The sequence below is a fragment of the Nycticebus coucang genome, chromosome 12 (assembly GCF_027406575.1).
Source record: "Nycticebus coucang isolate mNycCou1 chromosome 12, mNycCou1.pri, whole genome shotgun sequence".
In the NCBI taxonomy this organism is placed as follows: Eukaryota; Metazoa; Chordata; class Mammalia; order Primates; family Lorisidae; genus Nycticebus; species Nycticebus coucang.
The window spans coordinates 15187103-15199348 of record NC_069791.1 but is presented as its reverse complement, the minus strand read 5'-3'; the positions used below and the strand labels follow the sequence as shown (position 1 = coordinate 15199348).

Genomic DNA, 12246 nt, shown 5'->3' with positions numbered 1-12246 from the left:
AAGTGATTCTCTTGTCTCAACCTCCCAAGTAGCTGGGACTACAGGCACCCGCCACAACGCCCGTCTTTTTTTTTTTTGCGGTTTTTGGCCGGGGCGGGGTTTGAACCCACCACCTCTGGCATATGGGGCTGGTGCTCTACTCCTTTGAGCCACAGGCGCCGCCCCGCTTAGCTATTTTTTTTTGTTGTTGCAGTTGTCATTGTTGTTTTGCTGGCCCAGGCCAAGTTCAAACCTGACAGCCTCGGTATGTGGCGGGCGCCCTACCCACTAAGCTACGGCTGCCACCAGATTTAGCATCTCTCTTGGAAGGCTTTGGCCAACATGCATAATCTACTTACAGATCAGGGCTTTTTCTTGTTTTTTTTTTTAAATTTCAACCAGGCCAGTAAGCAGAAATCAGCTATAACAATTAGACAAAGAAAGATACTAATACTGCAAATAATGATACTGACTCCTATGAGTGCCTGGGTTCGGTGCGAACCAGGAAATAGCCAGTATATCCCTAGTCCATCAACTTTTTTTTTCTTTGAGACAGTCTTACTCAGTTGCCCTGGGTAGAGTGCCATGGTGTCGTCATAGGTCACCCCAGCCTCAAACTCTTGGGCTCAAAGGGTCCTCTTGCTTCAACCTCCTGAGTAGCTGGAACTACAGGCACCAGCCACAATGCCTAGCTAGTTTTTCTATCTTTAGCAGAGATGGGGTCTCACTCTCAACTCCTGAGCTCAAGTGATCTTCCCATCTCAACTTCCCAGACCATTAGGATCATAGGCATGAGCCACGATGCCTGGCTCCAAGTCTAGTTGGGTTTTTTTTGAGACAGAATTTCACTCAGTTGCCTCTGGCGTTGAGTGCCATGGCATCATAGTTCACAGCAAGCTCAAATTCTTGGGCTCAAGCAATCCTCTTGCCTCAGCCTTTTGAGTAGGTGGAACTACAGGCGACTACCACAAAGCATGGCTAGTTTTTCTATTTTTAGTAGAGACAATGTCTTACTCTTGCTCAGGTTAGTCTGTAACTCCTGAGCTCAACCAATCTATCTGCCTCAGCCTCCCAGTGCTAGGATTACACCTATGAGCCACTGCGCCCGGCCGAAGTCTAATTATTTTTAACTTAGGAATCCCCACAGGCCTTTCGGCACCCTAATGATTGCTATAAATTAGACTTCTTCAAAATTGGCCCAGGACTACATTGGCTTTCTGTTGATATATGAAATACAATTAATAAAAGACTAAAAAAACAAACAAAAAACCACATTTTAAAAAGTGAATGGAAACTGTAACACTTGCCTCATATCCAAATGTGAGGGCCATAACAGTGATGAGAAAGCCAAAAAATGCTTCTAGCTTCCTCAAGCCTGAAGGAAAAAATGTAGCAGTGAGCTCGCAGAAGGCAGACTTCTCTATTAGCCGCAGCATGGAACACAGCTCCTTTAAATGACCCCTTCATTCCCACTCTCCTTACCGTATTTGTCCAAAAAGAGAAATACAAAGGTATCTGCAATGGTGATGAGGACTCCACCCCACAGAGGAACCCTAGGTCGGAGGTAAGAAATAGAGATCAATGCAAGGAAAGGAAACACTGGAAAACGCTTTCTCCCCAGCAACTGTCTAGATACAGAATACGTGATAAAGCTAGGACTCAGGGGAAGAGGAACTGTGGCAGGAAGCCGTAATTTGGGATAACCGCACCAACTTGATTACATTCATTATCTACTACGTCAGATATTTAGGACACAAAGCACAAAGCATGAGGTCTTACCCTCAAGGAGCTCACAAGCTGATAGGATATACCAACAAACAAATCATTATAATACAAAATGCCACACACTCTACAACAGAATACACACAATGCTCTATGTGGATGAATGATGCAGAGCCTGCATCTTCTGAGGGAGAGGAAGGTAGCTCTAGAAAGTTAGCAGAAGAAATAACTGAATTGAAGCTTGAAAATTAAAAATGAACCACGTTGTTTTCACTTTTGCTTTGCACTCCACTGAACCACTGATTACTTTCTAAAGGAAAATCCTCTTACCTTCCCATAGACAGAAGATTGATGGCAATGGCTGAGCCAATGACTTCTTGCATATCTGAGCCAATAATAGCCAGCTCCACCATCAGCCATAGGATGATTCGTGGGACCTAAACATCGAACAGTAGAAAGATGTGGTTCCTTTTTTTTTTTTCCCCTTAGAGACAGGTGCTTAGTCTATTGCCCAGGCTGGAGTGCAATGACATAATCACAGCTCACTGTAGCCTCAAACTCCTGGGCTCAAGCCATCCTCCTACCTCAGCCTCCCAAATAGCTAGGACTCAGGTAAGTACCAACAGACCTTGCTAATTTTTTTTACATTTTTTTGTAGTCATGGGGCCTCGCTATGTTGTCCAGGCTGGTCTCAAACTCCTGGCCTCAAGCAATCTTCCCCCTTGGCCTCCCAAAGCTCTGGGATTACAGGTGTGAGCCACTGCACCCAGCAAGATGTGGTTCTGAGTAATCATTTTAGGAACCTCTTTCATATTTTGAAATTCATATTTTAGGACTGACCCCTAAACAGTTCTTTGTAAGTCTCAAGACAGAGATGAGGTATGAGAACTTGGGTCGATTCAGCCCACCACTGCACTGTGACTTCCAGCTGGAGAAGGAAAGTGGGCTTCCACATAATGGAGTCCATGAACCAAGGTCAGGGTGACAACTGATCTTACTTTTTTCCTTTCTTTCCACTCAAGAGAGGAATGGAACTTCCATTCATTAATTTCTACTTAGTTTCCTGCCTAAAAACAATCCTATAAGTTTTGAGGAGAATAAAGATTCTAAAATGGTCAAAATAGGGAACAAGAGTGCCTAGGAAATGACTGTAGAAGAAAACATCTCTCTTGACCATCACAGAGGAGACAAAACAACATGAAAATGTTGCAGTCACTTATGATGTAATAATAATAATAATAATAATAATACACAAGTAAGTAAAAAAGAACAGACATGCAAAAGGACTCAGGGTAAAATGGCTGGAAATGGGTGGCCTGAAGGTAGGAAACTAATCCGGACAAACAACGCAGTTGCAACACAAATTTAGTTATGCTGGTCACTGAAGTCAGAAAAAACATCTCTGGGGCTGACAAGGCAATGAATGCCTGTAATCCTAACCCTCTGGGAGGCCAAGGCAGGTGGATCACCTGAGCTCAGGAGGCTGAGACCAGTCTGAGCAAGAGCAAGATCCTGTCTCTAAAGATAGCTGGGTGGCTTGGTGCCTGTAGCTCAGCGTCTAGGACTCCAGCCACATACACTGGAGCTGACAGGTTTGAACCCAGCCTGGGCCTGCCAAACAACGACTACAACCAAAAAACACCCGGGCATGGGCAGCACCTGTGGCTCAGTGAGTAGGACGCAGGCCCCAAATATGAAGGGTGGCACCTTCGAATCCGGCCCCGGCTAAACTGCAACAAAAAAATAGCCAGGCGTCATGGTGGGTGCCTGTGGTCCCAGCTACTCGGGAGGCTGAGGCAAGAGAAGCTTAAGACCAAGAGTCTGAGGTTGCTGTGAGCTGTGATGTCAGAGTACTCTACTGAGGGTGACAAAGGGAGACACTGTCTCATTAGAAAAAGAAAAAGAATCTCTGGATAGTTACTATCCAAAAACTATCTTGTAGGGGCGTGGTGGCTTATGCCTATAATCCCAGCACTTGGTAGGCTGAGGCAGGAGGATTGCCTGAGCTCACAGGTTCAAGACCAGCCTGAGCCAGAGCAAAACTTCATCTCTAAAAATAGCTCGGTGTTGGGGCAGGCACCTGTAGTCCCAGCTACTTGGGAGGCTGAGGCAGGAGGATCACTTGAGCTCAGGAGTTTGATGCCATAGCACTCCACTGAGGGTGAGAAAGTAAGACTCTTTCTTAAAAAAAAAAAAAGGAAGAAAAAAGTCTTGTCACAAAAAAGCAACCATTAACATATATAAAGAAAGACATGGGCGGCACCTGTGGCTCAAGGAGTAGGGCGCTGGTCCCATATGCTGGAGGTGGCAGGTTCAAACCCAGCCCCGGCCAAAAACCACAAAAAAAAAAAAAAAAAAAAATATATATATATATATATATATGTATATAAAAGAAAGACAAGCTAGAGGAAATTATAAATTGCCAAGGTTTTTTTTTTTTTTTGTAGAGACAGAGTCTCACTGTACTGCCCTCGGGTAGAGTGCCGAGGCGTCACACGGCTCACAGCAACCTCTAACTCTTGGGCTTATGCGATTCTCTTGCCTCAGCCTCCCGAGTAGCTGGGACTACAGGCGCCCGCCACAACGCCCGGCTATTTTTTTTTTTTTTGGTTGCAGTTTGGCCGGGGCTGGGTTTGAACCCACCACCCTCGGCATATGGGGCCGGTGCCCTACTCACTGAGCCACAGGCGCCGCCCTTGCCAAGGTTTTTTTGAAAATCAGATAAAGATACTTTCTGCTCAAAGCGAGGAAAGGAGATTAAATATGGAGAACAAATCAGAGGTTGATCAGTATCTTTTTTTTTTTTTTAGACAGAGCCTCAAGCTGTTACCCTGGGTAGAGTGCTGTGGCATCACAGCTCACAGCAACCTCCAATTCCTGGGCTCAAGCGATTCTTCTGCCACCTCCCAAGTAGCTGGGACTATAGGCGCCTGCCACAACACCCAGCTATTTTTTGGTTGCAGCCGTCATTGTTGTTTGGCGGGCCCAGGCTGGATTCCAACCCGGCAGCTCAGGTCTATGTGTCTGGCGCCTTAGCTGCTTGAACCACAGGTGCCCAGCCTGATCAGTATCTTATCTAAAGATGAAGCTAGATTAAAAATGTCTTGCAGGCTTGGTGCCTGTAGCTCAGTGGTTAGGGCACTGGTCACATACACTGAGGCAGGTGGGTTGGAACCTGGCCTGGACCTGCTAAACAACAATGACAACTGCAACAAAAAAATAGCCAGGCGTTGTGGCAGGCACCTATAGTTCCAGCTACTTGGGAGGGTGAGGCAAGAGAATTACTTAAGCCCAAGAGTTAGAGGTTGCTGTGAGCTATGATCCACAGCACTCTACCGAGGGTAACAAAGTGAGACTCCTGTCTCAAAGAGAAAAAAAAAAAAAAAAATGTGTTCCAGACGTAGGGTTTATTGCTGCCTCAGGTAACATTAAGAAAGGCCCAAAATGTCCAGAAGAAAGCTGTAGAGAACACTGTAACCCCCTGGTGAGGATACATTGAAAAATAATTATTAGGAAATCCAAAGATCTTTCCACATATACTTTGTAGTAAAAGGAGAAAAAATTTACCTTTTTGAAAGTGATGGCAAAGTCAAACAAAAAAGAAGAGATACATAGATAATGTAAACTGATGCAGTAACAGAAGTATGAAGAAAAGTGCTTGGAGAGCGTACCTCCCTCCCTCATGGGCAGGGCACTGCTAGATGCCATGAGATAGAGTGAATGGTAAGTTTACTCAAACAGAATTTTTCTTTTTCTTTTTTTTTTTTTTTGAGACAGAGCCTCAAGCTGTCACCCTGGGTAGAGTGCTGTGACATCACAGCTCACAATAACCTCCAACTCCTGGGCTCAAGGGAGTCTCCTGCCTCCGCCTCCCAAGTAGCTGGGACTATAGGCACCTGCCACAATGCCTGGCTATTTTTTGGTTGCAGCTGTCATTGTTGTTTGGTGGCCCGGGCTGGATTCGAACCCGCCTGCTCAGGTGTATGTGGCTGGCGCTTTAGTGGTTTGAACCACAGGCGCCGAGCCAAAGCAGAATTTTTCTAAGGAAATAGTCTGAAGAAAAAGTGAATCTCCAATTAGAGGCCAGGCGCGGTGGCTCATGCCTGTAATCTTAGCACTTTGGGAGGTCAAGGCAGGTGGACTGCCTGAGCTCATGGGTTGGAGACCAGCCTGAGCAAGAGCAAGACCTCATCTCTTAAAAAAAAAAAAAAAAAAAGAAGCCGGACACCGTGGCAGGCGCCTGTAGTCCCAGCTACTTGGGAGGCTGAGGCAAAAGAATCGCCTGAGCCCAAGAGTTTGAGGTTGCTGTGAGCTGTGATGCTACAGCACTCTACCCAGGGCAACTAAGTGAAGCTCTGTCTCTTAAAAAAAAACAAACAAGGGCAGTGCCTGTGGCTCAGTGAGTAAGGCGCTGGCCCCATATACCGAGGGTGGTAGGTTCAAACCCGGCCCCAGCCAAACTGCAACAAAAATAAAGATTTCAGTAGTGGCTCATATTGACCTGGACTTCTAATCCATCTAGAGTAAATTTGGCTTAAGATTAAAAAAAAAAAACCCTCCATTTAGATTTTGAAGAAGGGAAAAAACCTGGCTTGGCAGCAAGAGGAATTGTAAAATTTCCATTGGTTCTCCCACTTTTCTGGGCCACTGGTCCCCAAGTCCTCAACTGTCTCAGGATATAGTGGGGCCAGGACATATGCCAGACACACGTATGAGTCAGAGACAAACCAGGCAGGACATCGCTCACCTTGGGATACTGACGGTGACACACTTCAGCAAGATGTAGCCCAGTGACCACTCCCAGTCTAGCTGCGAGCCGCTGAAGCAGTAGCCCCACGATGGTGGCCAGAAGAAGGACCCAGAGCAACTGAGAAGAATAAGATCCACCCACAACACTCATTAGTCAACTGGAGTTTTTGTTCAGTTGTTTGACAACATGAGTGGTAAACACAATATTAAGGGAAAAGCCGAGGTCAGGAATCAAATGATCTGAGCTCTATATCAGGTTTTGCACAAAACTTTCTAGGTCAGTTTCGCCCATTTTCAGTTTCTCCTTTGATCAAGGAAACTACGTGAATAAAATAAAATAAAAGACCAGATGGGAAAGTACTTTACACCTAAGTGTTACTGCCAGTAGCAGTGACTGCCGCATGTGGCCCCCATGGCTGCTATCCACATGGGCGTGAGGGCGTATTGTGTGCTTAAAAGGAGAAGGGTAGTACTAGATGCTCACCTTAAATCCAGCTACTGCTCCGGACTGCAAATCAGATTCAATGTTTCCTGGATCCAGGTAAGCAATGCTCATAAGAAAGCCAGGACCGGTGAAAGCCCAGAGTTTACGAAAGCTAAAACAAGAGTACTAAACAGAAAAGGAAAAGAAACTAAACTAAATATCACTTCCAAAGTAATGAACTATCTATTATCACATATGAAGCAACAATATCAGCTTCACAAGGACAAAGGATTCAGCATGTTGGATGTGTGTGTATCCAAGTTTCACGTCCAATCTCTCTACTTTTTAATCAATAAGCAGCTGATTCTCTGCCTAAACCAGAGCCAGGCCCTTATCCGTTCTTTCCATCAGCCTCTCATTCTAAAACCAGAGTAATAATATTAGTACCTCTGTGCCCAACCACTACCCCAAAGAAACAAGAGCCACACAAAATTCATACTTAACCTGATCAAAAAATGATCAATAGTGCCGCCTGGCAACTATTTTCAAGGCCCTCATTTTCCTTAACAGTTTCTATTTATTTTGTTTACACAAATCTAGTCTTCAAAGACTGTCTGCCAACATTAGACCTGAGACTGCTGAGTCTGAGTCATCCAACAGATGTCTCAATCATAGGTTGTCCCCAAGCAATAGCGTTCCCCTTTAAGGACCCATCACTAACCTCCTCCTCGGGAACGGAAATCTTCTCATTAAAGTAGGTGGCAAAGTGCTCCTCTGAGTGCTCGTTGGACTGTGGGAGAGAGGAGTTACTATAGGCAGGGTTGAGGGCCCCAAGACTGGCGTGGTCTCCAGAAGCATTATCTGAATTAACATATGTGAGAAGAAATTAGTAAGAATGAACAAAATATACTAACAACTCATCCTTAATATACTGAAATAAATCTTCTTAACACCTAAATGCACAAGAGACCAATCGACTCTAACTCAATTTTTTTTTTTTTATAGAGACAGAGTCTCACTTTATCACCCTTGGTAGAGTGCCATGGCATCACACAGCTCACAGCAACCTCCAACTCCTGGGCTTAAGTGATTCTCTTGCCTCAGCCTCCCGAGTAGCTGGGACTACAGGCACCCGCCACAACGCCCGGCTATTTTTTTTTTTGTTGTTGTTGCAGTTCGGCCAGGGCCGGGTTTGAACCTGCCACCCTCGGTATATGGGGCCGGCGCCCTACTCACTGAGCCACAGGCGCCGCCCTCAATTTATTTTTAATAGTTTATTTTTATCTTTTCTTTTCTTTTGAGAAAAGAAACTCTGTTGGCCAGTTTAGAGTGCAATAGTATCACAGCTCACTGTAACCTCAAACTCCTGAGCTCAAGCCATCCTCCTGCCTCAGCCTCCCAAGGAGCTGGGACCACAGGCATGTGTCATCATGTCCAGCTAATTTTTTATTTTTGAGACAGAGTCTCACTTTGTCGTCCTCAGTAAAGTGTTGTGGTGTCACAGCTCACAGGATCCTTAAATTCTTGGCCTTAAGAGATTCTCTTGCCTCAGACTCCTGAATAGCTGGGACTACAGGCACCCGCCACAAAGCCTAGCTATTTTTTTGTTGCAGTTTGGCTGGGGCTGGGTTTGAACCCACCACCCTCAGTATATGGGGCCGGCGCCCTACTCATTAAGCCACGGGTGCCACCCTAAAATCCTAACTTTTAAGAAAAAAGAACTAGGTCTGTCCAGTGGAATGCCACACCCCTCCCCCATTATTTGGTAGGACTTACTCAAAGATTTGTCCTTGGACATTACACCTCCTTCAGGCTTCTCAAAAAATGAAGAACTTATAAAATCCTGCCACAGTTCAGGCTAAAATCTGAAGCTACAGGGAAACCAGCAAACAGGAAGCCTCTGCACCCTAACTAAGGCTTGCAGTGAAGGGCTGCTGCTGGTCACGGGGTGCCAGCCTCCTTGTGACAGCGGGACTCATTTCAGACTGACATCAGTGTTTCCAAGTTCTACATCTGTGGTTAATCTTAAATGCAGGGAAGAGTAGGGAGGTCTGGGAAAAAAGGGCTAATCCACCAGAAACACATAAAGCCCAGTTTGCTGCAGCCAACAAATGGCTCTTATGAATCATCAAGTTCTAATCTCTTTTCTAATAAATCCTATAACTTCCAATCTGAAAAGCAAGGATTTTCTTTTTATAGGGAGACCCAAATCATCTTAATTAAGTGGCCCTGAATTGATGAGGAAATTTATAGAAAAGGAATGGAAATTTCTAAGGGGCAGTTCAGATTTATGGAGAAATAGTCAAAACACTCAAGAAGCTCCGATTAAATTCAGGTATAAGGTACGGGCCCTGTATTTTATTGCTCCACACACATCCAAAACATCAGGACCACCAGCAACCAAAGCGCTCCAGAGGTTGTCATGCCAGTTGTGGGAATAATACCGCCTTTGCAAGCATTGCTTCTAAAGAAACCAAATTTGCAGCTAATCTCAGCTCAACTCAAAATTGGAAATAAGATATGAAGGCAGGTCTCTGTGGTTATAAATCCAATTTCATTTACAATCAAGTCACCAGATGGTGACTGCTGAATGGAGTTACTGGAATAAATGATGAGAAGGAAAATATGGTAAATTTCTGTTTCTGACATAAGCCTAATTTCAAATAAAAATTAGAAAACACAAAGTTGTAAATTACCATCTGACATCTTCTGTTCAGGACCCAATACCATGGTGGATACCTGAGTGCCGGAGTTCTTAGAACAGGATTCTGGAAAAGAAGAAAGGGAGAAAGAATCAGCAAAAACATACCAACAATTCAGAACCAGTATTTTGTTACACTGTATGACTAAATACTTACTACGTGAAAAGAATAATTCCTCTATTGAATTAGATAGCCTTGAAAATAATTATACTTTTCAGAACACGATTAAGAGATATTTAACAAAAACAGAAAAGTCTTAGTCACATTTTTGCTGGCAAGGCTTCAAAACCAAATTGAGCAAAGGCATTTTAGTGAGACAAGCAAATACTTTTTAGAAAGCATCCACAGAGAGGCTGGTAGGCAATTACCCAATCTCTGCCTTTGCCTCCAGATTACCCCAAAGGTCTAAAACCAGACTGTCTCCCCACAATTTTACAAGGTTTTAAGGACAGAAATTTATAACTGTCTTTGCTGTAATAACTTAAGCTCTTGGATCAATATGGAAAGAATAGAAAAAAGCACCATACCAGCACCTAGTAATAGAGGGCCAGTATCACACAGCCTTAAATTTTCCTAAGGAAAGACTCCATCTACAATGTCCCAGGCCTCTTTCTCCAACACTCTGACAACCAGGGAAAGAAACTAATTGCCCGTGGCCCAGCCCAGCAGGATTAGGTCTGTGGGACGCCAGAATGTCTCCAGGTCCCACCAGTAACTTGCACGGGGATGGGATTGGGGCCCTCAGATGTCCAGCATCCTGCTGTGTTAATTTTAACTGGGGGGAAAGGGAAAATATTAGCAAGTCCATCTGGCCACAGATCTATGGCATATCCTCCAGGAAGCCTCACCAACAAAGCTGATTTTTAACAATTCGATCTCTTTATTATTTGGAATTATTTGGAATAAGCTGATTCCAAATTGGGAAGGACAAGGTCACATTTGTCAGCCCCTCCCTTAAATCCCAGTAACTATCCTACTAAAAAGTGATGATGCCTCTCTCCATCACCTTTTCCTGTTTAAATCTCATCTTTTTTCCACTCTTGTCCCTCATGTGGCTTCCATCTGAACAATCCCTTCCTTTTTTTGGCAAATTTACCTATCAACATATTCTGTATCTATCTTTTTTTTGAGACAGAGTCTTGCTTTGTAGCCCTCAGAAGAGTGCTGCAGTGTCACAGCTCACAGTAACCTCAAACTCTTGAGCTTAAGCAATTCTCTTGCCTCAGCCTCCCGAGTGGCTGGGATGACAGATGCCTACCACAACGCCTGGCTATTTTTAGAGATGAAGTCTCGCTCTGGCTCAGGCTGGTCTCAAACCTGTGAGCCTGAGCAATCCATCCACCTCAGCCTCCCAAGGGCTGGGATTACAGGTATGAGCCACGGCACCCAGCTGTATCTATCTTAATAGAATTACAGAATTCAAATCTGAAAGGGTTTTTAGGTTTCTAACTGTCTTGTGAGGTATGAAATATACCACCACCTGCTAATTTGAAAAACACAATCTTTCCTCTATTTTTTTTTCTTGAGAAGGAGTCTCACTCTGCTGCCCAGGCTAGAGGGCTGTGGTATCAGTCTAGCTCACAGCAGCCTCAAACTCCTGAGTTCAAAGGATCCTCCTGCCTCAGTCTCCCAAGTACCTGGGACCACAGGTGCCCACAACAATGCCTAAACTTTTTTTTATTTTTAGAAGAGACAGGGTCTCGCTCTTGCTCAGGCTGGTCTCGAACACCTGAGCTTAAGTAATCCTCCCACTTGGCCTCCCAGTGTGCCAGGATTACAGGTGTGAGCCACCACTCCCAGCCTCTCTTGTTAGGTTAACACCAGACCCAATAACACCAGCTAAATCCAGCCCTTCTTTCAGTCAGTTACAATAGCACCTCATTCAACGGGATGTGTATGTCTGACCACACACAGATTTGGAATCCCCCCTTGGCACTCCCCAAGGTCTTTTTACTTTTGTTTTACATATAATTCTAATATGCTAGGTTATCAGATTATCTTAACCCACAATAAACTAGAAACCACAAATCAGATCTGGGACTGTAAGCAAAAATAGAATTTCAGAACCCTCTAAAATTTATTATGCCAAGGGGTAAGGTAAGCCCTAGAAATTAAGTCACAAAGCATGTTTACAATTCTGCTTCTTAGATTATGTAACAGTTTACCTTTCTTCCTCATTGTTCTTATTCTATAAATGACTAGGAGAGACCAGAGACCAAGCCTTTCTCCCTTCTAATCACTGATCTTTGCAGTAAATGAACCACCTCCCTTATTGTCCTGTCCCTAACTCAGAATAGATGGTATCTAAGACCCAGTGAAAATTACATTTCAGTGTGGAATGTTAAATATACCTTTCCCCAAACAAAAAGACTACTTTAACTAATCAGATCATTTTAATTATGTGTTAAGGCTCACTGAAATTCTATTTAACTTCACTAGCTTTGTGTATATAAGTGATCCCAAATTTCTATACTTTGGAACACTGATTTCCATTCTTTAGAATCTGTGCTTTCCAGATAGCCTGTCCTTAAACGTTGTGCTTGAATGAACTCTATTTTAACTACATTCCGACTCTGATTATTTTAAGTTGACAGGACTATGGCTCTTATAGGAAGAGAAACTTGGCAAACTGAGCAATCAGAAGAACTTTCAAGAAGCAAATTAATTAGT

General features: G+C 44.1%; 1 protein-coding gene across 5 annotated transcripts in view; it reads right to left on the bottom strand.

Annotated features, from left to right (window-relative positions):
- Positions 1-12246, bottom strand: part of SLC11A2 (solute carrier family 11 member 2) — a 46122-nt gene that overhangs the window by 18543 nt on the left and 15333 nt on the right. For all 5 annotated transcript variants that reach the window (XM_053558007.1, XM_053558008.1, XM_053558010.1 and 2 more), the window contains exons 2-8: positions 9571-9642; positions 7596-7735; positions 6935-7060; positions 6449-6568; positions 2032-2138; positions 1462-1532; positions 1287-1354 (exon numbers count right to left, since the gene is read on the bottom strand). In XM_053558007.1, the coding sequence (XP_053413982.1) occupies positions 1287-1354; positions 1462-1532; positions 2032-2138; positions 6449-6568; positions 6935-7060; positions 7596-7735; positions 9571-9642 (704 nt within the window). The remainder of the gene's footprint in view (positions 1-1286; positions 1355-1461; positions 1533-2031; positions 2139-6448; positions 6569-6934; positions 7061-7595; positions 7736-9570; positions 9643-12246) is intronic.